At 47.8% G+C, this 25092-nt stretch overlaps 1 protein-coding gene across 3 annotated transcripts; it reads right to left on the reverse strand.

Moving 5' to 3' along the window:
* Window positions 1-114: 114 nt before the first annotated feature.
* On the reverse strand, window positions 115-23870 carry GPR173 (G protein-coupled receptor 173). 3 transcript variants are annotated; one of them, XM_081223319.1, is made up of 3 exons: window positions 22942-23869; window positions 22695-22799; window positions 2233-5100 (listed from the first exon to the last, which is right to left on the reverse strand). In XM_081223319.1, the coding sequence occupies exon 3, from the start codon at window positions 5001-5003 to the stop codon at window positions 3882-3884; it is 1122 nt and encodes a 373-aa protein (XP_081079445.1). In that variant the 5' UTR covers window positions 5004-5100; window positions 22695-22799; window positions 22942-23869; the 3' UTR covers window positions 2233-3881. The 3 variants fall into 3 exon arrangements, 2 of the variants coding, with proteins under 2 accessions (XP_081079445.1, XP_081079446.1); XM_081223320.1 differs by lacking the exon at window positions 22695-22799 and having other exon boundaries at window positions 22942-23098; window positions 23518-23868; XR_014014316.1 differs by lacking the exons at window positions 2233-5100; window positions 22695-22799 and adding an exon at window positions 115-193 and having other exon boundaries at window positions 22942-23870.
* Between the last annotated feature and the right edge of the window lie 1222 nt (window positions 23871-25092).

Genomic DNA, 25092 nt, shown 5'->3' on the forward strand with positions numbered 1-25092 from the left:
CGCAATCCGCTTGCCAACACCGCACCTCATCACTTTCCCATTGGCTACCCTCGGGCCCACCAATCACCGGGCCACCTCCCTTAGCGACCTTATAGACGGTGCCGGACGATTGGCCTCGGGGAGAGCTGAAGGGAAGAAGACCCTTTACCTCCGCCTGCCGATGTCTTATCCAATGGGAGAAGTACCAGTGGTTCTGAAGACCCAAACGCAAAACAAAAAACAAGCGCAATCAGTGAGCAGGATGTGCTCAGATAGACTCGAGAGCCTCGCTGTCGTTCTCCCCCTCCTCTCCCCTCCCCGTCAGCAACTACGCACTTCTTAAATCTGCCCCTGCCCCAGCCCTTGCTTTCGCCCCTGCGGCGGCGAACTCGGAGGCGGCTCCTCGCGGCTCAGGGGGCACTCAAGGAGCCTGGGGTTTAGAAATCGAGGGTCTTTGGTTTGGGGCCAGGTTTTGACGTGGCGTTCCCCATTTCTGCAAAATAGCTCTAGCAATAATAATCGCACCAAAAAACGTAACTTCCTCTGCGTCATGAAAATGATAGTGATTCAGTTCATCTGCTAGATCTTTCTAGGACTTTCTATGTGTTCATCGACTCCATACTTCTCCTTCCCATCCTTTCCTTTCCATTTCCTCAGTGTATGCTGTTTTTAATTCTATTTTAGATTTTGGGGAGCCAGCTGGATGGTCTCTCGTGAGGCACGGTGGTGGGGTTCTGGCTTAGGTGTGGGATTCGTGTCAAGGATCTGCTCCTCACTTAAACCCTAACCAAATCAGTGCCTCCCTCTGAGCTTGTTTCCTCTCCTCTAAATAAGGAGTCCCTAAAAAGACATGTAGGAAACTGCCCATTGCAGGCTTGTTGTGGTAGCAGAGGATTGGAGGCAACCTAGAGACCCATCACCCAGGGGAATGAATAAGAAAAATGTGATACATGTATAAGATGGACCACTAGAATGAATTAGGTCTACATAACGGCAACATGGCTGGATCTCTCAAAAACAGAATGTTGAGTGAAGAAAGAAACAGAACAAGATTTATAGTACAATACTGTTTATGTAAATTAAAACACGTAACAATACCATACATTTTCCACAGATACACATATATGTAAATAAACACATGAACGGTGGATTGGAAGGACGTACGTTAAATACACGAGAGTGGGTGCCTATGTGGAAGGGGACATGGGATCAGGGATGGGTGATGAAGGGGACAAAACAAAACAATAAAAAATATAAGGGCCTCATATGAACCAATGATGATATAGTGTGCCAAGAACTGAGGAGTATGGTCAACTCAATTCTGTGCATCTGAGAGAGTAAAGTAATTGAGTGCCCAGGGAACAGGCTGGCTGGGGAGACTCCCAGGCTTTTTTTTTCCCCCCCTGTGACATCCCTCCCTCTGAATTTAATCAAAGCTTACCAAAATCCGAGCTGTATACAGTGGACCCTTCCAAAGGGCTCCTATCCCAGACTGAGCAGTCCCTCCAGAAGCCATTATTTTGTGTGTGTGTGGGGGGCGGACATTACCTAACCCCAATAGTTCCCCCCAAGTTTGATCCCCAATTCCCAGTCTCCATACTCCATGGTGGTCCACTTTCAGGAACACCTTATCTGGCTTTTTGAGAGGAGACTGATACGGGAGTTGGGAGTGGTACCTGGGGGCTCCAGGCTTTGCAAAGAGATGGGGTACTCAAGTATCCTGTCCCCTGTGTTCAGAGCCTGGGCCAAGGGAGGAAGATCTTATGAGATGGGAGTCTACCCTCTTGCTACATACGTACATACCGTTTTCAAGTTCCATCTCTCTGACCACTCTACTTCTTGCTGCAGGCACATACTCTATTTTGTCCCCTCTCAATTAGGTGCGTATGTGTACATGTGTGCACACGTACACGGTATATGTCTCCACATACAGGCATTTGCTCACATGTGTGCCCCAGGCAGGAGTGCCCCCAACAAAGTCACACAGACACACTGTCTCACTTGACCATACCTCCCCACATGTAGTCACACAGACAGGACACACACATACACACACACACACACACACACACACACACACAGAAAGAGAAAACATCCAATATAGCATTGTTCATTTCAGTTTTCCATTTACAAAATCCAATGGTGAATCCACGCAGTTAGAAAAAGGAAATGGAGGCAAATCCTCCTGAATGTACCCTATCTACCCCCACCCCTGTGGTGCCCCCACCCCACCCCCTGAAAGGCACCCCCATCACTATCACTGAGAGAACAGGTACCCCCCACCCCCAGCCTCTCAGCCACTCTGGCCTGCCTTTCCAGGGCCACTCCATAGCCAGGCTCATTAATGTCTCTCCTGCCTAGAGTGCCTTCTCCATCCCTCTTGGGTCAAGGCTTGCCCAGTTCTGGAGCTGTCTTGGAGTAGGGAGGGAGTGTAGTACAAGGGCTTCTGTAGGGAAGGGAAAGGGGGTGGATAAATACAGATCTCCCTCTCTCCCAGGAGATGAGAGGGGGACAGAGAACTTGGGCAAGACCAGGCAAAGAATGCCAGTTTGGCTCACCAGTCCATAAGACTCGATGGGAGCCCAGAGTGGACTCTGCCCTGGGAAGGAGGCTTGGGATCTCCCACCTGGGGATTCTGGCTGCAGTCTGCTCCACTTGGGGTGGAAGTAATGGTGGAGGGAGGAAGAGGGGAAGGGCTGTTCAGCGCAAGGAAGTTGGAGGCTGAGGGCCCAGAAGGCCAAGGGTTACCACAGAGGGGCTTGAGGCTCCTGAGGCTTGAGGGGGACAAAAAGAGGTCAGAGAGGAATGGACTCAAGTCCACAGTGCCTTGGAGTTTATACCACTATGACTTACCAAGGCCCTCAAAGAATTTTCATCTTCAGGAGAGTATCATGAACTCAGGAGACAATTCTGGGGTTGAATTCCACTCTGACCCCAGCCTTTGGGATCCAGCCATTCTGGAGAGTTTGACTTTCTCCCTACACTTCCATGGGGTGGGGGGCTGCTCCTGCCTGTATGGCACCCAAATCAACCCCGGTGGGTAGATTTCCATCCTCAAGAAGAAGAGTTGGGGCACGGGGATCCAGGAGGCAGCTTGAGAGAATGCAGCCAAGCTGGGGTCTCTTCAGCTCAAGGCGTGTACTCACATCCTGCTCTTCACCTAACCTGGGCCCATCCCAGAAGCCCTTCTCCCTCCCCTCCTGGCTTCTCAAACAGATGCTCAAGAAACACTTGGGAGGTCTGGACATGGTGGGGACGGAGAAAAGACCGGGCTTGGGACCAGGGTTAGCCTAAAACAACATTGCACACATCATAGCAATTAAACATTCCTTGCTCCCTGGGAACCCAGCACCCCCTTCGGTCCCTCTTGTCAGCAGATCAATTTCTCCCTAAACATCCAGGCCTTGCTAAAGGTCTTGGAAGGAGAGGGTACATGGGAGCAGAGGGGACAATAAGGACTCTGGAAGTCTATTTTACAGGACAAATTTCCCCCTTCTGGACAATGTCAGAGGAGAGACATTAAAGCAAGAAAGCCTGTCTCCTCAGCTGTGAGTAGAAAAACCTGCATTTTCAGTTTTTTTTTTCTGAATTGTCACTTCTGTGTGTATGTGTGTGTGTGTGTGTGTGTGAGAGAGAGAGAGAGAGAGAGAGATTGTAGAAGTGGAGAAGGAGGTGGCGGAGACGGGCCCCACAGAACTAGAAATGCCTCTTTCCCAGTCCCTCACCCAGTCCCCATCCCTGGGGAGGTGCTGGCAAAGGTGCCTAGATTCCAGGTGGTTCGAGGGGCTGGGGCCAGAGCTCAGAAAGAAAGGCTCCTATTATGGAGCCCCACCTCTCCCCTTCTGTTGGCCCCATCATGGTGGCCCTGACTTTCTCCCTGCCTGTCTGCCTACCAGCCTGCTTCACATGACACAGTAGGGTTCTCTAGGAGCCGGGGCACCTCCTGTGCCCCAGCAGGGGGCGTGAGTCCTCAGGCACTTCTTGAGGTCCTTGTTGAGCAGGAAGCAGACGATCGGGTTGACGGCAGCCTGGGCGAAGCTCATCCAAACAGCGGTGGCCAGGTAACGGTGGGGCACGGCACAGGCTTTCACAAACACTCGCCAGTAGCAGGCCACAATGTAGGGTGACCAGAGTAGCAGGAAGAGCAGTGTGATCACGTAGAACATACGGCCCAGCTGCTTTTCACCCTTGACCTCGTCCATGCCCAGCAGCCGCCGGCTGGCTGCATGCCCATTCTGCCGGATACCCAGCAGGGTTGGTGGCATGGGCCCACGGCCAAAGCCAGCGATCCAGTTGGCAGCAGCCTGGCCGGTGGCCCCAGGGCCATGGAATGTCCAGTTCTGGCTTATGGCTGGCACCATCTGCACGGGTTTCATCTTGCGGTGACGATACTCGAAGAGGAGCAGCTTGCCATAGACAGCATGTGTGGCTGCCATGAGCACAGCCAACATAAGCATGAAGCCCAGCGTGTCATTGGCCTTGAAGTAGCGATGCTCAAAGATGCACTGGTCCTCCTCACGGATGAACTTGTAGGTGCCCACGTCGAAGACAGGTGGGAAGGCCATGGCCACAGACAGGGTCCAGGCCATGCAGATGACAGCTGCGCATGTCCAGAGTGTCATGCGCTTGGCGTAGAAGCGGTGGTGGGCGATGGCCATGTAGCGTGTGACGCTGATGCAGAACAGCATGAAGGCCGCATGGAAGCAAAAGAGCACAGCCATAAAGGCCACAATCTTGCAGCTGAGCGCACTGAAGGTCCATGAGGAGCCGTGGCGCACAGAAGCCAGCACAAAGGGGAAGCAGACGGCAGAGCGTATGCCATCAGCCAGGCACAAGTCCAGCAGAAAGTAGTAAGGAGCCTTGTGCAGGGCACGCTCCTTGAGCACCAGCAGGGACAAGATGGCATTGCCTGCCAGGCTCACGCACATGATCAGTCCCAGCAGCACCAGCTTCACGTAAGCCGATGCTGATGGTGGAGACAGTGCGCCGCTCACCTCCTCGGGCTCTCCAGTGGTGTTGGCCATACTGAGGGGCAGGGGCTGCTCCCAACCCTATGGGGTCAGCCAGTCCGGTACTCGATGGGCCCCGGGGGACTCCATCAGTTTTCCTGCTGGGCTGCACCTGCAAATGAGGACACAGACACAGAGAGACAGAGATATGAGGGCAGGAAAGAGAGAGAGAGAAAACACACACACAGGGGCACAGAGACAGAGTGAGAAAAAACAGAACAGAGATAGAAAATGGACATAAATTGAGACAGAAATGGAGGGGATGAGAAAGAGTGAGAAGAGACAGGGAGAGAGACAGAACCAGAGAGACAGGAAGTGGGGGAAAGAAGGAGGGCGTAGGCAGGGAGGGAGAGAAACACAGGAAAAAGAGACAGTGAGAAACAGGTGGAAAGGAAAGGTGAGGAAGAAACAGAAAGGGCAGTGTTAGTATGTCTAGGTGGCCTCCCCACTTATTCCCTGGCTGGTGTCAGGCCCTGGCCCACTGCTGCTCCTCCTCCCTCCTTGCTGGGTGAGGAGGTGCTTCGTCTCTCTGGATGTCGTCGGTTACCCGCTTCCTCCATTGGTGGGTCTGTGGGATGGGGATGTTGGTGCGGCTCTTCTCTCCCTTTGCAAAGCCCAAAGTTTGTGTTCTTCAAACTTTTTAAACTGCCACCCATAGTAAGAAATACATTTTACATCACAGCCTGGTACACCTACAAGCATGTGTACATAGAGCTGAACCAAAAGTTTCACAAAACAGTACAGATCCTATGTATAATGTACCTAGTTTCTATTCTGTTTCACAGATGTTTTGGTTAATGCTGGTAGCCACTCATTAAATAGGTTTCTTTATTCATAACCAAGCATGTGCTTAGCATGCTCGTGGAACAATGGGAAGACCAGTGTGGTTGGAACAGGGTGGCAAGAGAGACAGTGGAAGGTGAATTCACAGAGGGGTCTGGGGCCAGATCGTGCAGGGCTGTGGGCCATGACAAGGACTTGGGTTTTTACTTTAAGTGAGGTGGAGAGTATATGTGAATATAAAGACGTAGGTATGCTTGTGTGTATTCATTTGTTGAAAAACTATTTATTGAGCATCTACTGCATGCCAGGCACTGGTGATACAGCTGTGAAATAAACCGACAAAGATCCCTGCCCTTGTGAAGCTGATATTCTAGATAATAAAGAAGATACATAGGTGAAGTATACTAGGTCAAATGATGATAGGTTCCTAAAAATAAAAATAAAGGAGGGAAGGGGGATAGGAAGTGCTAAGGGTGGGCGAAGTGCAGTTTTAGATGAGGTGGACAGGGAAGGCTTCGCGGAGGAGGTGTCATCTGAGCAAAGACATGAAGGAGGTGAGAGAGTGAGCCATGTGGACATCTGCGGGAAGAGAAGTCCAGGCAGAGGGAACAGCCAGAGCAAAGGCCCTGAGGTGAGACTGCGTGTGGTGCATTTGAGGAAGAGCAAGGAAGAGGGTGGAACACAGTGAGGGAGGGGAAAGTGGTAAGAGGTGAGGTCAGACAGGTGGTGAGGCCAGATCACATAGGCCATGGTGAGGACTGTGACTTTTACTCTGAGTGAGATGGGGGCTGTGGGACGGTTTTGAACAGAGGCGAGATGTGACATGACTCAGGATTGAATGGGATCCTGCTTGCTGCGGTGAGGAGCACAGATCATGGGAGGCAAAGGTGGAAGTAGGGAGACTACTTAGGAGGCTCTTGCAGTAATCCGGGTGAGGAATAACAGCACCCCTGTGCCTCTTGACCTGCTTTGCTTCTCTTCCTAGAATTTCTCTCTTCTAATGTACTATATAATTTACTTTTTAAATAGTTGTTTTAATTAATTAATTAATTAATATTGATATATAGGTCGTGTACGGTATTATATAAGTTACAGATGGACAACACAGTGATTCACAACTTTAAAGGTTATACTCCATTTATAGTTATTATAAAATATTTACTTTAAAATGTTGGTTTATTGCCTGCCTCTCCCTATTAGAAGGAAAGCTCCACAAGGGTAGGGATTATCGACTCACACACTCTCCTCCAGAAGAGCAGTGCACAGCCCATGGTAGGCCCTCAGTCAAAAGCTGTCAAATCAATTGGCTGAGGGACTAGAGGGGCTGGTGGCTCAGGGAGGGCTGCCTGGAGGCGTCCAGGTGGGATTTGCTGAGAGAGCTGTCTGGGCAGTGAGTGAATGGGACAGCACAGGCGAAACTTGGGGGGGAAGCAGGAGAGCTCCTAGTGTGTGTGTGGGCTGGGTGTGGGGTGTGACAAGGTAGCAGGGCAGTTCCCTGAGGAGAGGCAGCAAGGCAGAAGCTGGAGAAGCTCAGAACTCCTGCTGGGACTGGGATGGGCTTGAAGTTGGGGGAGGTGGGGCTTGAGTGGATGTCTTTCTACCTCGTCCCTCCCAGGAAAACAGCTCCCCTCTGCACTGTTTCCCAGCTCAATCCAACCTGGCCTGCCACAGCCATCTGGGGCCAGACTTTGATGGCACCCCAAAGTCTCAGAGCTGGTGCCAGTGGGCCAAGAGAAGGTGCTAGGGCAGGGGCTTGAGAGAAGCGGAGTTGGTGGGCCCCTTTGGCCCCTCAAGGCCTCATAGCTCCCACACAACTGTGGACCAGCCGATAGCTGGGTGTGTGTAAATATGCACACACACACATACACACACATACACACATACTCCTTAGCCTTGAGGAGAGGCAGGGAGGAAGTGATAGAGACAGAGACTGAATGTAAGACAGAGTCAGAGAGACACACGAGTGACAAAGAAGGAGAGAGGAGCAGAGAGAGAGAGAGAGAGACAGATGGAGACATAGGAGGGAGGGAGGGAAGGGGTGGGAGAAATACACAGAGAAAGGAGAGAGCCTTACACAGAGAAGAGGAGATAGAAATAGAGACAGAAAGAGGAAGAAGAGATAAAGTGAGAAAAAAGAGAGAGACACACACACACACACACACACACAGAAACAGAGAAAGTACAAGAGACAGACAAGGGAGAGAAATAGAGACAGAAAGGGGAAAAATAGAGAGACAGAGAGAAAAAATAGAGACAGAGGGAGAGAGGGAAGGAGGGAGGGAGACAGATAGAAGGAGAGGGATAATGTCAGGAAATAAAGAGAGAAAGATATAGAGAAATAGACAGGGATGGGGAGTGAGAGACAGATAAAGAGGGGACGGAGACAGAGGCAAAGACAGAGACAGAGAGAGGCAGAAATAAAGATGGAGACAGAGAGAGGGAGACACAGAGAGACACACTAAGACCGAGAAGGTGGATAATGTGTAGCCGAGTCCCAGTGGAAACAAAAACAAACACTAAAACAAAACAAACAAAACAAAAAACCATAAAACAATAGAAGCAAACAAACAAAACTCTGGTGTTGCCTGGAAAGCTGGGGTGATTATATAAAAAGTGAGGAGAGTGTTCTTCTAAGCATAGACTGGCAGCCACAGCCTGGGACCATCCAAGACTAAGGATGCATGTGCATACACATAACATGTACACACCTGCTCATGCTCAGATGCCCTTAGAGATACACAGACACCTACACACACACTCACAAACACATAGGCTACTCCTATAGAGACCCATGGACAGCAACCAGCTCATTCACAGGGGCACTGGTATGCACACATGGCACTCATACACACACACAAACACACACACACGGTATATCGTGTATGCCACCTCATTCACACAGGCACAGTGTACCCTGCTTAAACACCAGTGCTTTGTCCTCAACAAAGACATTACTGCCCCCTAGGGGACATTTTGGAAATTTATAGGAGCATTTTTGGTTGCCACAGTGCTGGGTGTGTCCTTCTAACATTTAGGGTCCTGGGCGAGGATGCTGGCCATCCAGTGACCTGTGGGGCAGTCCCACACAGCCAACATATGTCCCCCATCCCATAGGATTTTGGACTTGGAATGAACTGAACCTAGAATCTAACTCTATTTCACAGTTAAACACAGTTGTTCCTTTGATTTAATATACCCTGAATTATCCAGGAATGTGGCTGCCATGTAAGTCTAGAGACTGTACTTTGTTTTGTGGAGCACTTTCCTTGAGTTGTTCAGTATTTCGGAGACTCTCACCCCTAGGCCTTTGCCTGTCATTGGCCTGCACTTCGTACAAGGGGCAGCTTCTGATTTTTCCCCTTCTCCTAAATCCACGTTTACTCATTATAAGATGTTACAAGCTTCTAATTCACTGAATCTCCCGGGGAGTGTCATGCCCAAGCATTTCCATATTGAAATGCAAATTATTTTCTTATAAGTCACTTTTATTTCTTATTTATTTATATTAGAGTTAATATAATGTGGCTATTGTATAAAATACTATATGAATTTTCTTTTGAAATTATATATGCAGAGAGATTGTATTATCTAAGAACTTCATGTCCAGATAGTAAAGGGGTGTTACAAAATATGTTACATAAAAGAGGGTGTTGGGTATGAGAGGGCTGAGAATTGCTCATACGCACAGACACACTCAGACACACATACACGTGCAGTGGCCCACAAACCCACAATTATAACTCCAACATACACACAAACTTTCAAATTGTAACAGATACACACACACAAACCTACTCACTGTCACTCACCCGTAGACTCATATATACCCTTTGTCTCAGTGTACCTGATCATTCAAATCCTCTCACGTATTTAAACTTTTGCAACACAGGCGCAAGAAAACAGTGGCATACCTATATCATCACATATACAAACATGGTTACACACGTTAACACTCAGTCACTTACATACGCCAGCATGCTCACATGCACTTGAACCCTGCCACACATATGTATATACAGACTGCCCCTCAGATACCCACAGAAAAAACAGACAAGTAAAAAACTGTATGTACACACATGTACATACTCTAACACATTCTAACATACAGAGACCAACTGATCCAAAACCTCTCACATAGATTAGGCACACTCAACAATACAGACGTGTACACCCGAGCACAGGTATACACAGATGCCCATTTATGTACACGCTCACTCATGCAGAGAAGTAGACCAGCTCCAACACAGACACAGACACACACACACACACACACACACACACACACCCCTTAACAATATGCAAGCACAAGCAAACACAAAGAAAAAAGCCAGATATAGTGTATACAGATACACTCTCACACACAGATGTCTATACACACACAAACTTGCTCACAAACCAGATACCTACTTGACACATACAGACTGCAACAGGTATACACCCAGAGACAAACCCGTGCAAGTGCACAGAGCAGCCAACTCCAGAACGCACAGGTGGAAACATTAGCAGAGCTGTCTGGGGCTGGAGCAAGAGGGGGCTTGAGGGGACCATGTGAGAAGGGAGGTTGTAAATGTCTGAACTGCTTCCTGTCGAAACATCCCAGATAGTCAGATTATTACTTTGGTTGCCACTGGTTGTTCATCATCAGTGAGGTTTTTTGGCTTTGCCCATACATGTACAATGTTTGTTTTTCTTTTAATTTGATCTCATTCTTATTTTTCCACAATCTCCTTGATTGTTGCTTCTTTACTAAAAAAAAGTTTTCTTCTAGAACATTTCAAACAAAAATGTAGAAAGAATCCTGTAATGAACCTCAGGGAATCCATCACCCAGACTCACTACTCATAGGGTCTTGTTTCACCTATAACCTCACCCACTTCCCCCACTTCCAGAGTATTCTGAAGCATATCTATTATGCCATTTCATCCATAAGAATTTCAGTAAGTATTTCTAACAGATAAGAACTCTTGGGCTTCCCTGGTGGCGCAGTGGTTAAGAATCCACCTGCCAATGCAGGGGACACGGATTCGATCTCTGGTCCGGGAAGATCCCACATGCCGCAGAGCAGCTAAGCCCGTGCACCACAACTACTGAGCCTGCACTCTAGAGCCCGCGAGCCACAACTACGGAGCCCGCGCACCACAACAACTAAAGCCCGCGTGCCTAGAGCCCATGCTCCGTAACAAGAGAAGCCACGACAGTAAGCCCACGCACCACAACAAAGAGTAGCCCCCGCGCACCGCAACGAAGAGTAGCCCCCGCTCACCACAACTAGAGAAAGCTCACGTGCAGCAACAAAGACCCAACGCAGCCAAAAATAAATAAATCAAATAAATAATTTTTAATTAAAAAAAAACGATAAGAACTCTTTTTAAAACATTACAACATTTTTATTATTTCTTTGTTTATTTATTGATTTACTTGCTACTGGCTTTTAATATTTAAAATTTGGCAAATCTGATTCTTAGTGGGATTTCATAATTAATTTCATAATTAATTATTATCTTTTGTTCTTAGGTAAAACATTTGTCAGTAAATGAGTGCAGCCTGACTATAGCTGAACTGAATTGATTCATCAAAGGGAACTCTAGGCCTTTCTGGGTTTATCTCAGAGTGCTGCTTAAAAATGCAGAAGACCCAAAACTTGATTTTTGGAAAAAATCAGTTTTCAGAAGTCACAAAGGGTCACACAAAGGGTCAGTCTGCTGACCCCTTCAATACTTTATATTCACGTAGATTTAATTTTTAAGATATTTCTTTCCCCATCAAATTGGACTTTTTGATTAAAGCTGGAAAATCAAGAGACTCATAAGACAAACACAGTAATCTCCCCTCCAAAATAATCCAGGATGTTCCTAATTTAAGCAATTTAATGAGGATTGTCTCAAATTTGAGTTCCGCTGCCCAGTTAGCCCTCTTTTCCTCAGCCTAAATGTCCAATTTGTGTGAAAAAGTTATCAACAGAAATCTTCGCAGTAGGCTATGTTGGTCAACTGACCACAAAACACTCTATCACACAGAGAACGATTTGGACTTTTTGAAGCACCTGGAAGAGGAAATTAAGAAACTGGGCTCTTTTTTGAGATGAGTTAGAACATTCTTAGATGGAGTTCAACCAGCTAGTAACAGGGTTATACAATTAACAAGTAAAGCTAAGATGCCCGCCCAGTAGAATCTCATATGTTAGCAGTCTGCCGGGAAATTGTCCACACTATATTTGAGACCAACAAGGTAGAAGAAATAGGACAGGGGCCACTTTTAATTATTTCTGTTAGGAGATACACTGGTGACAGGTCAAAGGACATCGAGATAACACTAACCCAGAAGATTGCTGAATCAAAGGGGTTTTCATTTTATATTGATGTTTCTCAGGATGTTGATTAACTGTGCTTGGTTTATAGTACTAGTCAGAGAGCCTGAAGAGAAATGCCAGAAGCACCAAAATAAACTAAGGTTGAAATATTTAAAGTGATACATAAATATTTTGAAATATTGTGGAAACTCTGCATAAATCTGTGGACTAATGCTGCTGTTGTGATGGCAGGAAGTTTACAGCTGGAATTTGTTCTGAAAATGCTGAGTCATCCACGGAGGAGCCTTATCCTATAAAAGTTTGCCGGAAGGTCTAACTTCCACAGCAAATGATGCCAGGTGAATTTAATTAGATCCAAGGCACTACCCACCCACTTGTCAGCTTTCTGTGAAGCACTGGAATCAGTACACCCTTCTTATTGTTTTAAGCCTAAGTGTGTAAAGATTTTATAATGGATTTATGAGCTAAAAGAAAAATTTCAGCATTTCTCTGTGAATGATTCTCACTTTGCAGATTTGATGCTTACTGGCTTCAACACATGGCTCTTTGAGCACATGAATAAAATTACATCAAAAATTTTCTACACTCAAAGATACATGAAAGTGTACCGACAAGATTTATGGATTTGAAGCCAAACTTCAACTTAGAAGAAATCAGGTCAAGTATGGTTCCTTGGGTGATGTTTAGTTAGCATTATAAGTTAAATACTAAAGAAGACTTACTAGGATGAATAGAACAAGGTCTACTTAGGGGAAAACTTCATCATTATTTTTAAATACTCAAAATGAAAATTTTCTGTTGGACCCAAAATTCATGAGCACTTGTTACAAGAAATTTCAACATGACATTTGACTGAAAGAAAAGAAAGAGGTGTTAGATTTAAGGAAGGATCTCACCTTTGAAGTACAAAATTCAAAGACTAAGAATTATAGATTATTGATGAGAAAAGTTTTAATTAAATTAAAAAATACCCTTTGACCATTTGCTGCCACTTAGGCAAACGGTTTCCTGTTGATGGTGACTACCAAGAGACAGAAGAGATTATGTAGCTATTCTGAGCATAAAACCTGGTCTCTGCCTGGGCATAGCAAGAACAAGTGAGTTATAAAAGGGAGGTGAAAAAGGGAGGCACGAACAAGCAGTTGTTCCATTTGTTAAGAAAGGTTGGTATGATGTGAAAGCACCAGCCATATTCAACACAAGAAACTGCACCTGATGCTTCAGGGAAACCAAAATGGTACCTGATGACCCCAAAGCTCATGCTTTCGAGGTGAGTTTTGCTGAACTGCACAACCATGCTGCTACATTTCATACATTCAAGCTAATTAAGAGGACATTAGGGCAAACTATGCCTAAACAACCTCCATGGAATGGGTCTTACCTTCAACAACATGCCTTCCAAGATCAAGAAGAGGCAGGCCACAATGGAAGTTTATATCCGTGTCAAAAGTACCAATGGCTATTTGCTTCATTTGTTTTGTTTGGGTTTTTACCAAGAAACACAACAACTTGGCATAAGGGATCTATGCTCAGCACCAAGTGATTTACCAAATCATGATGAAAATGACCATAAAATAAATCAAGACAGTCATGACCAAAGATGCAGAAGAAGTGGGCACGAATGTTGACCACTACAGATTTGCATGAGTGAATTAAAAAGTTATGTTTAGGGCTTCCCTGGTGGCGCAGTGGTTGAGAGTCCGCCTGCCGATGCAGGGGACACGGGTTCGTGCCCCGGTCTGGGAAGATCCCACATGCCGCGGAGCGGCTAGGCCCGTGAGCCATGGCCGCTGAGCCTGTGCGTCCGGAGCCTGTGCTCCGCAAGGGGAGAGGCCACAACAGTGAGAGGCCCACGTAACAAAAAAAAAAAAAAAAAAAAAAGTTATGTTTACAGAAGTGAGCTCAAGTGTACTATGAAAAAATCTGGAACAGATTTCATTTGAAAGTTGCATACAAATTCAATATTAAATAACTCTCCTAAAACTTGGCATTTTAATTTTTCTTACCACAATTTTCATAATATAAAGAAAATGTAAGGAATTTCTTTTCACCAAACCCCAGGACCCCTACATCCTCTTAAGTTTACTACAGCGTGCCATACAAATATTTCACCTTCTCTGTGTGCCTGACACATTCACAGCTAGTCGTATTGCGTGGACACTTGCACACATGAACAGATACACAGCACACAGGCATAGGTGTACATGGAGATTCAAATTTACACACACATTCACACTTACCCCCGCTGATAGGTGCAGTCAGATGCTCACACACACACCTCCTCTTCTACACAGAAAGAGGCATGTGTGTAGGTGCCCACTTACCAGCAAATCATGCAAAGATTTCTATAACACACACACACACACATATATAACCACACTTCTATAGAAATACAGGCCTAGGCACTGATACATTTGCCATTCACATGGGCATGTGCACACACATACACCTACAGACCAAATCGTATGGACCTATATGCTTTCAGACACAGTCATGTATGCACAGATGTAAGAACTTGACATTCAGTCGCAGGGCAACTGCTGCTCACATCCTACAGATCCAGGCCCTTCCCCACCCCAGGTTCTTACACTAAGAGATTAAAACCTACCATCTTATACGAACCCTGCCCTGGCACACATACATATACACACAGTACAGACTTGCTCGCCCATACAAACACATGGCTCAGGCTCACTGCTACACACAGAGGCAGGCAGGCAGGTGAAGCAATGCAGGCTCACACATACACACCCACAAAGCCACTGCTGCTTATAAACACAGACAGACACACTCATTCACACCTACACATACATTCACATGACACAGATACACACATCCTAGTACATGGCCATATAGGCATAAATCTTCTACACACACACACACATCCACCTACATCATCACATATAAACCTGAATACCAACCTTCTTACATTTACAGACACTCACAACATGCACACATTTACATCCTGACCACTATAAACCCGTTTACATATTCAGATAAAAACGCACTGCGCACTACCACAGATACAGGTATATGCACTCATACACTCAGATGTGTGTATGCTGGGAAGCATACACACAGGGCCAAACCTCTTCCATCAGCCTCCTAGACCCACACTTCCATCCTCATACACCCATGGTTTTATATACACACTGGGACACATATAAGTACAAACCCACTTTTATGTATAAACACACCCTCACATACACCCACGATCTGCTCATTCTCTCACACATACATGTGGATACTGATAATGTGGCAAATACACACATAGAAACTGCCCCATTCACACTTGCAGATAGACACATACTGTCACCTACACATAGGCGCATGTGACAATTATAGCACTGGATAACACCTTACGTGGCACAGAGGACTCATTATGTACCAGGCACAGTCCAAAGCACTTTTTGAATATTAACTCATCCAATTCTCACTCTATGAGATAGGTAGTATTATTACCCCTACTTTACAAATAAGAAACTAGGGCTTAGTTGAGGTTAGGTGACTTGTCCAAAGCCACACAGCTAATAAAGGCAGAATTAGGATGTAAACCCAGAGCCTGGCTCAAGACCTTACAGATCCAACTTATTCACATGTAGAAACACACTCACCTCATACACATATACAGATACACATTACTTTAGCACAAGCACATGCACACACAAGCCATGTACTGAAAGGCTCAGGTACACTTACACACATACACATACACAAATATGGACATGCTCACATTTACAGACACTCCAGCAGAGGTATATCTTGCCCCAGGAAAGAGATACACATTCATACACACGCCCACAATCATGCACTCCATCAAAACACACCCACACTACTAAACACACAAAACACCCACATATACCACCTACACACCATCTAAATAAATCCACACTCACATACAGATGCACCCACATTCTCGGATACTCTCCCCAACCAGATATACCCAAACGCTCTCACACACACTACCCACATATATTCACATGCACACACATCACCCAGATATACCCTATCTCCTTCCCATACACCATCCAGAGAGAACCGCACACATCCTACTTAGATATACCCACTCCCACACGCCATAGCCCAGGTGGGTACACATTCTCTTTTGCACACACTATTCAGATGCACCCACTCTCACACACACACCCAATACTGATACACACTCTCTCACACACACCCCATCTAGACACACCCATCCTCATACACACATACCTCAAATATACCTACACTACACACATACCTCAAATACACCTACGCTCACAGGCACTCCACCCAGATACAGCCACACTTTAAGCAAACTTCCAACTCAGTACACCCACACTCTCACATACAACATTCAGATACACCCAAACTCACACACACTCCCAACCCAGAGCCCTCATACCCAACCCAGGCAAACCTACAGTCTTTTTCACAAGTGGTATCAAGATACGCCTACAATGACACACACACCATTCAAACACACTACACTTACACCCCACCCAGATACTCACACTCACCCAATTCAAATACATCCACATGCACAGATACCCACATACACATAATCCAGAGACGCCCACTCACAAACAAATCCTATCCATATATGCCCACACTTCTCATGTTCTTTCTTTGTCTCTCTGTCTCTGCCTCTCTCACACATACACACACAAACAGAGCCCACTCAAACAGCCCCAGCCAGATACATCCACACTCTCATACATACACACAACATCCAGATTCATCCCATGTGGACCACTGAGATACATTCACACCCATATGCATCATCTAGATACACTCCACTACCATCTAGATACACTTGCAAATTCACACACACACATCCCATCCAGATAATCCAACTGTCATACATACCATCCAGGTGCACTTCCCCAGACACTCCACTGCCCAAATACATCCAATGTTCTCATCCTCTCCACACCACCCAGATGCCCCCACATTCCAAACTCACACTTCCCACCCAGTAATGTCCCCCAAACTCTCTTTCTCACACCTCATCCAGTTATACACACACTCACACACATACCCAAGTACATATATACCCAGATATCCAACCAAAGCTCTAACAACACACCATCCAGATATACCTTCATACATACTCCACCACCTAAATACACCTGTGCTCTCACCCACCCACCATCCAGATGCACTCACATTCAAACACACTCCACCCAAAATACACCCACACACTGTCTCACAAACAGCCCAGATGTACCACACTCTATCACACATCATCCAGATACACCCAGCCACACACCAAAACACTCACATTCACTCCCTGACCCAATCAAACCCAAACACTTCTACCTCATCCAGATACACCTACACACTTCTCCCACTGGATACATTCATGCTCTCACACTCCCACTACACTCAGAAACACCTAGGCACTCTCTTATACCTACACACAATCCAGCTCCCCCCTCTCTCTTAATCACTCTCATCCAGAATACCCACACTCCATGCACACCATGCAGGTATATCCATGGTCTCTCACACACCACACACACCTCACTCACATATACCCCCCACAGCATCTACAGATACTCCCAATTATATACACACTCACATACACCCCACCCTCACCCAGATGTGCCCAAATTCTCTCTTTTACACACACACACACAGACACACACACCATCTAGATAAACTCCATCACACACTTACATTGCCTAGATACACTTGTGCTCTCACCCACCTACACACCATCCAGATATACCCACACTTGAGTGCCCCCACCCCAATACACCATACTCCTTCATACACTCACTCTACCCAGAAATACCCACACTCCCTCTTACACACGTAACATAGATAGGTCCACACTGTAAAACATACATCATCTAGATAACCCCCCACTCTCTCTTGTGCCATCCAGATACACGCATACCTACATACCCCTCAAATATATATACCCTCACACATATTCCTACACAGCCACACCCAAAGTGTTACTTATACCATCCTCCACCGAAATAGGCCAATGGTCTCCTAGTGTCTCACAAATGCACCATTCACACACACCCACATCCACACTCATCCCTCTCAAATACACCCAAATGTCTCACACTCAAACCCTACCCAGAAATGCCCAGGCTCTCTCTTACATACACACAACCCAGAACCCTTCTCTCTCTCTCTCTCTCTTTCTCATCAAATATAGCACCCACTCCACACACACACCCCACTCTACCTGGATATACCTTCACTTTTCACTTATACATACACATTTAGATCTAGATTTCTCCCTGGATAGCACAACTTGGGTGCTGTATGTGAAAACCATTTGCCAACCCTTGATACCATACAATGCCATTTTGTCCTGGGCCTTTGATGGTGGGGGGAGGATGGGAAATGAGGTTTTTGTGTTTCAAGAAATCCTTTTCTAAAGAGGTCACAGGCCCCCTTCCCTAGTAGGATATCAGTCATTTTTGGTTCTTACTTCTTGAGTGTGAATGATGACAGGAATTCTACTGAGACCCTCACAGAAGCCCAGCACATGGTCAAGGCCAGAGAAACCCCAGAAGGGGGTCATGGATTGCTCAAGTGTTTTGGCTTCCATCTTCTCGGATGTCTACACTATTAGAGCCAGACATAGTCTAGCAGGGTACCTGACTTTCAGACAGGCACATAAATACACGCTGGGGTACACACAGCATCACGCAGACTCATAAGTACCCTCCCTTATCACCCTCTCAATGATAAGGCCTATCTGCACAAGCCCAAGGCCAAATCTTTCTCCCTCTCTCACATACACACCATGAGACAGGCACATGCACAAATACCTACACTCATCCCTACAATAGGCACACCCACAGCAGTGCATACTCACACTGCACTTGGTCCCACATATGCACATCCATTTATTCTCAAACACAGCCATATATGCATAGCATACACTCACATGACATAATGCCCACGAAGCACATACTTTCACTCACAAACACAGGTGTACACACAGGCATATTTACATATGTCCACAGACAGGCAGACTCTGTATCACACCCAGTGAGACAATGAACAAACATGACACACAGAGGTGAGCTCCCAAATGTATACATACAGCCCCAGACATGACCACATAAGCATATTTACACATACTCACACCAGGATGTACTCACACACACGAACACCCAGATGTGCACATACTTGTCAATTAGATGGTGTACTCATACATGGACATTCTAACACACATAGACTTATACACACAACTGGGCATGTACGCCTATAAGCGTATTCACATGAACTTAGGTTTGTACATCATTCATTTCTGCATGCACAGAATCAGACATGGAGACACAAATGTACTTACAAAACACACTCACACAATTACGCACACCATTTATGTTGACACATGTTCATACACCCATATAAGAAAATATGCAAACAAAAGAAGACTCATGCACACATGGAAGAATAGTCACATATTCTCACACACTTGTACATCTGCACAAGAAGAATTGCTAACACTCATTACAGACACACACATGTAAAGACAGCCTCACACACACACACACACACTCAAATGCACTATAGGCCAAGAGTGGTGTGTATGTACACTCACTTACACTGTTCTACAACATATGCTCCAGAACAAACAATGGTAGATAAACACAAATACACATATGCAAATAATTAGAACTATACAAACTGGTGCAGTTCAGACACCACCTGTACATTCAGACAGACACACACCCAGGCATATTTACACACACATACACTTAGATGTGTGTGAATACACAGGCAAATATACAGACATGTTCACTCAAGTGCACACACAGCTAGATGTTCACACGTACTAGCATATACACACACATTCACTCAGTCACTCACAGGCATTTCCACACACACATTCACACTCACTCAGAAATTCAAACAAAATACATAATGAGACAGGTGCATCCAAGTATTATGAGTTGTAGTTACTCATGCACACACCACACTGAGTGTGAGTGCACACTCACGCTAAGAGATGCACTCACACCACGCTCAGAGATGTACGCTCAGAGGTACAACAGTGTACCCAGAAACACAACTAGACATATACATGAATGCGGCCATTTACCTATGCACACAGCCTTTTGTGCATATATTTAAAGGTGTACAGCCCCCCAGCCATACCCATATATACAATCAAATGTGCACACATAGGCAAACCCACAAGGCATACTTTCATGCACAAAACATGTGCATTCACACACTCTCCCCTACCCACACAATTAGTTCTCCTTATACTAGTGTGACCATCTACACTAACATTTCCCTAATCAGATGTAGACCCATGGGTCTGTCTACAGACGATATGTATTCAAACATGCACACACAGACGTAGACATAATTCAGAATGCTGGAGAATCCACAAAGACATTCACACACAGGCCTACTCATACATATACATGACAGGCACACCCACGCAGAAGCATGTGTACCCACACTTACTCTCCCATACATGCATGGACACACACACATACACATGCCCTTACACTTACAAACACACCATTTAGATGCACTTGTATTCATATGCACACAGGGGCATACACAAATATACACAATCAGATATATCTGGGCAATCACCTAATAGGACATGTACACCCAGGCGTTCTGAAACCCTCACACTCATACACATACAATCAGACATGTACACTCAAAGACAAATGTATACCTCATACATATATTTAGCCAGACATTCAACAGGCCTATTGGCTCAGAGAAACACACCCTCACTCAGGCTCAGGATCCAACATGCCCATTTGCTCACCCAGACAGACATGCAAAGTCATACCCACTCCCTTGTACACACACCATCCTACCCAGACACCCACACACTTTCACACCATCATGTGACCTGCTAACACACACAGACTCATACACATTCATAGTGCCCATGAACAGACAGACACACACAGCCATATGTTTTCAGTTGCACATATACACCCACGCTCAGGCCTAGATGCCTCTAGACCACAGGCGGGGTTCTCTCCCTTCTGCACCTAATGCTTCTTCAGAAAAGTCTACTCTATAAGCCTACTCTATATATCCCACCCCTCCCTGCCCCCACAGAGGAGGTCGTCTGGGCCTCAGTGTTTCCCCTCTTCCTAACGCTCCCCTGGCCTTGAGGACTCTCCTCCAGCCACTGACCCCTCACTCAGTGTTCCACCACATCTCCACACCCAGAAACCAGCCAGCAGACCCAACTGTCCCTCCAGCCCAGGCTCTATGTTAGTAACTCCCTGGGACCCGTCCCCCACAGCTCTGGCTGCTGCATGGGCCACACCCGAAGCCCTGTGATCTCAGAAGCTTCAGCCCTGTCCCCACGCCCTGCCAACCACTGACCACAGGCCAAACTCTTGCCAAGTCTCCCCTCAACAGGGAGATGCATACATCACCAGAGTCAGCAATGCTGCAGGCTGCAAGCCAGGCCTCTGCTAGCTCACGGGGGCTAGAGCCTCTGTGTGTGTGTGTGTGTGCACAGACAGGGGAAAGTGCAGGAAAGGAGCCTGGAGGAGGGTGGGGGCAGGAGGCTCTGCCCACAACCACCACTTATTCCTCCTTACAAATGAGGAGTAACAACACAGAGTTGCTCCTGCCTCCCCCTCCCCTCCCCTCCCCCATTTACCTACCTGCTGCCCTCCCCAGATCTCAGCCAAGACCCTGGAGAAGAGGGGCCAGTCCTTCCCCCAAACAATTAACGACAATATTAATCATGAACAATCAGCAACAATATTGACCATGAGCTTTGCTGACATTGCTTCAGGGCCACTTCTATACACATCCTTTACTTACACGCACCAACTCATTTAGTCACTACACACAGCCATGAAGGAAGGGTTACCAGCCTCTTTGACAGATGAGAAAACCAAGGTTCAATAAGTAGCACACTTTCACTAAAGTTGCAGAGACAGTAGTTGAGGGAGGTGTCCCTGGAGAATCCATATACCTATACCAGGTTCTCCCTATACCAGGCTTTCCTGCTTCTTCAGACAGAGGGACCACAAGGCCATAATATCTGGGGAATCCCAGACACAACATGGGAGTCCGAAACAGACTGAGAGCCTTGGATGAAGGCTGGGGCCCACACTGTGGGGACAACGATGTTGTGTCTGGCGCCTGCAGGGTGTTGTGTGGCATGGTCCTTGCCTCCACCAAGGCATCAAGCAGACTAGGGCCTGGAAGTGCTCCCCACCCCCACCTCACCTTCCTTTTCACCCTACAGTGGCTTCCTCTCCCTAGCTGGAAATCACAGCAGCATCTTCCCTGGTGAGTGAGCAAAAGTCTGTGCTCCTTGTGGGGAGAGACAGGGGAAGGAAGGAAGGAAACAAGGAAACAAGGAGTGGGGGGTGGTCTGGGCTGGGAGCAGCTTCTCTGTCACGTCTACTCACCTGCCAGCTCACACACTCAGGCAGACACACACACACCCTGCATGCTGGCCAAGGAAGCTGGCGGAGAGTGGAGGAGGAGGGAGAGGGAGAGGAGGCAGCTGCAGGAGGCTGAGCCTGCCCAGGGTGCAGGCATCGTGAGGGGAGCACAGCCGGGCTCCAGGCATGCCTTCCACAGACAGCACACAAGGAAATATTAACACAGCCTCGTGCTCAAATGCGACCATAATGATAAAAACAGACCTTGTACGGGGAAACAGGTGGTGGTTCCCTTCCTCACGGGACATTTGGGATTGAGGAAGATGGGGATGGCTAGAGGACTCTCCAGGCTTGAGTGCCCAAGTAGCCCTGGTGATGGAGCAGAAAGAGAGAGAGACTAACAGAATCAGAGAGAGAGAGAGAGCATGGCAGTGATGGAGACTCTGGAATATGTGTGGGGAGACAGAAGTCCCAGCCCCCCATCCTCGGTGGAGGGATGCTGACTACTTACCTAGGCTCTCTCAGCAGGGCTGTCTTGGAATCGAGGGAGGGGGCTCAAGCTGTCTCACTCAGGATAAATCACAGCCCAGGCCACATTGTGGGACCCTCCGTGAGCTGGCAGCCAGTGACATTCCTGCTTCTGTTGCCGTGGATACAGCCGGGCTGGTCTAAATCGCAGACATCAGGGGAAGCAGGCACTGGAGGAGTGCACTGGGCAGGGCAGGGGGTGTTGGGGAACACCAGGTGGGCAGCACACAGCCTTGGGGTGCCCAGCTAGCTGGCAGGTGGGGGTCCAGGCAGGTGCTTCCCCAACTACACACTCCCACCCCCATCTTCACGCCACCGCCAAGCTGGGAGGGGGGCCAGCACTGGCCCCTGCTACCCGTCTGCCCACCTGGCTGCCGGTCCCCCCTTCCCCCTCCCTGTCTGCCCGCTGGCCGCCGCCTTTTGTCCTCAGAAGACACGGTCCCCGCGGGGCCTCTGCCAAGCCTCCAGCAGATGCTCAGGGTCTGGGGCTCCTCCCTGGGAGCACTCGGACCATGGCCTGGGAGAGCCCCAGGTTGTGGGAGCTCTCATCCAGGCTCACCTCGCTCCCCAGGCCTGTCGGGGATGGGGAAGAGGTGCAGGTCCACAGCCAGAGGCAGCAGCAGAGGTGGAGTTGGGGAGGGGATGGACGCCAGAAAGAGGGGGTGGGGTGGAGAGAGAGGCTGGCCTGATAGCTGTGTCCCGGGTTTTAGATCCGGGTTGAGGAGGGTGGCTCAGAGCATCCGAGGGGGGGTCCTGATGCAAAACGGAGGCACCGTGGGCCTGCCGGAGGGACCCTCCAGGCCTGGGAAGCGCCCCAGGTTACACAAATTTAGGTCCCAAGATGCTGGGGACACCCAGCCTGGATAAGGCATCGGCGGGGAGCCCAGGGCACTAAGCCGGACCCCATCTGGGCTGTCCGTCCCCCCTCTCCTCGATTTGCACGGTCCCTGCCTCAGGGGCGGGCGGAGGAGGGAGGGAGGCAGGGAGGGAGAGGGAGGGAAGGAGGGAGGCTAAGCAGGCAGGGAGACTCCCAGCCGCCAGCCTGGTCCTCCCTGGGGCGGAGCGGGGCGGGGCGGGGCGGGGCGGGGAAGGGGGGCTGGTGAGGCCGGGGAGGACCCAGCTGGCTGGCTGGCCGGCTGGGTGGGGATGCTGGCGTGGCGGCTGTGCTGCCAGGACAATAGCTGCCTGGGGAATTCAGACTCCGGCCTTTCTGAGATGCTGGAGAGAGGCATGCGTGGAGGTGGGGAGAAGTGCATGGGCTACAAGTGCAGAGGAGGCAGGGGTGGGGGGATCTGCGGTTGGGGTCAGAGCAGAAAGGTCCTGTGGAAGTTTCTCAAAAGCTTTCGCTTGGGAGGGATCCTTAAAGCTCTGAGCGGTAGGATAGACAACCTTATTTAGAATGGGTTCTATGGGCATTTTCCCAGCAAGGCCTGTAGGTGGGAGGGGGTGGGGGTGGGGGCGGGGGCGTGGTAGGGAGCTCTGCCCATCCCTGAGCAGCTCTTCTCAGGACGTCATCTCCCGTGCCACCCCTACTTTCTCTGGGCCAGTAGACAGATACGCACCCATAGTTATGGCCACGTTCCAGGACAGCAGAATGGGCCAGGGGAGGAGGAAGCCTTGTAGGCAGAGGTTCGAAGGCAAGGAAGAAATACTTCTGTCCTGAATAGATTAAATTGGGACCAAATGATGCCATAGTGGTTCCCCTAATTTATAGCATTTAAGAATTCCAGTTCTCTTGATATAAGCAATTTTCTTCTATTTTCTTTCTTCCCTCATTCATTAGTTCACTCATTTATTAAGCATGGCTGTATGCTAGGTCCAGTGGTGGGCACTGACAATGTAGGTGAATCAGACTTGCTCTCTGCCCTTAGGAAACCGTTGCTCCATTACCAAGCTGTGGTCCTGCAATCCACCTGCATCTGAACCCCCATAGAGTTTGTGAAACCCAGGCCTACCTCCCAGAAATACTAATTTAGGAGGTTTGAGATGAAGCTCCAAAACCTGTATTTTGACAAGGCCCTCAGGTGGTTATTGTTATGTTTGGGCATCATGCTTTGGAGAGGGAGGAAAACCCATGAGTCAAATATAAATTCACAATGGAAATTAGAAAATATTTTGAACTGAGTGATAATAA

The sequence above is a fragment of the Mesoplodon bidens genome (genome assembly GCF_964165515.1).
Source record: "Mesoplodon bidens genome assembly, chromosome: X".
In the NCBI taxonomy this organism is placed as follows: Eukaryota; Metazoa; Chordata; class Mammalia; order Artiodactyla; family Ziphiidae; genus Mesoplodon; species Mesoplodon bidens.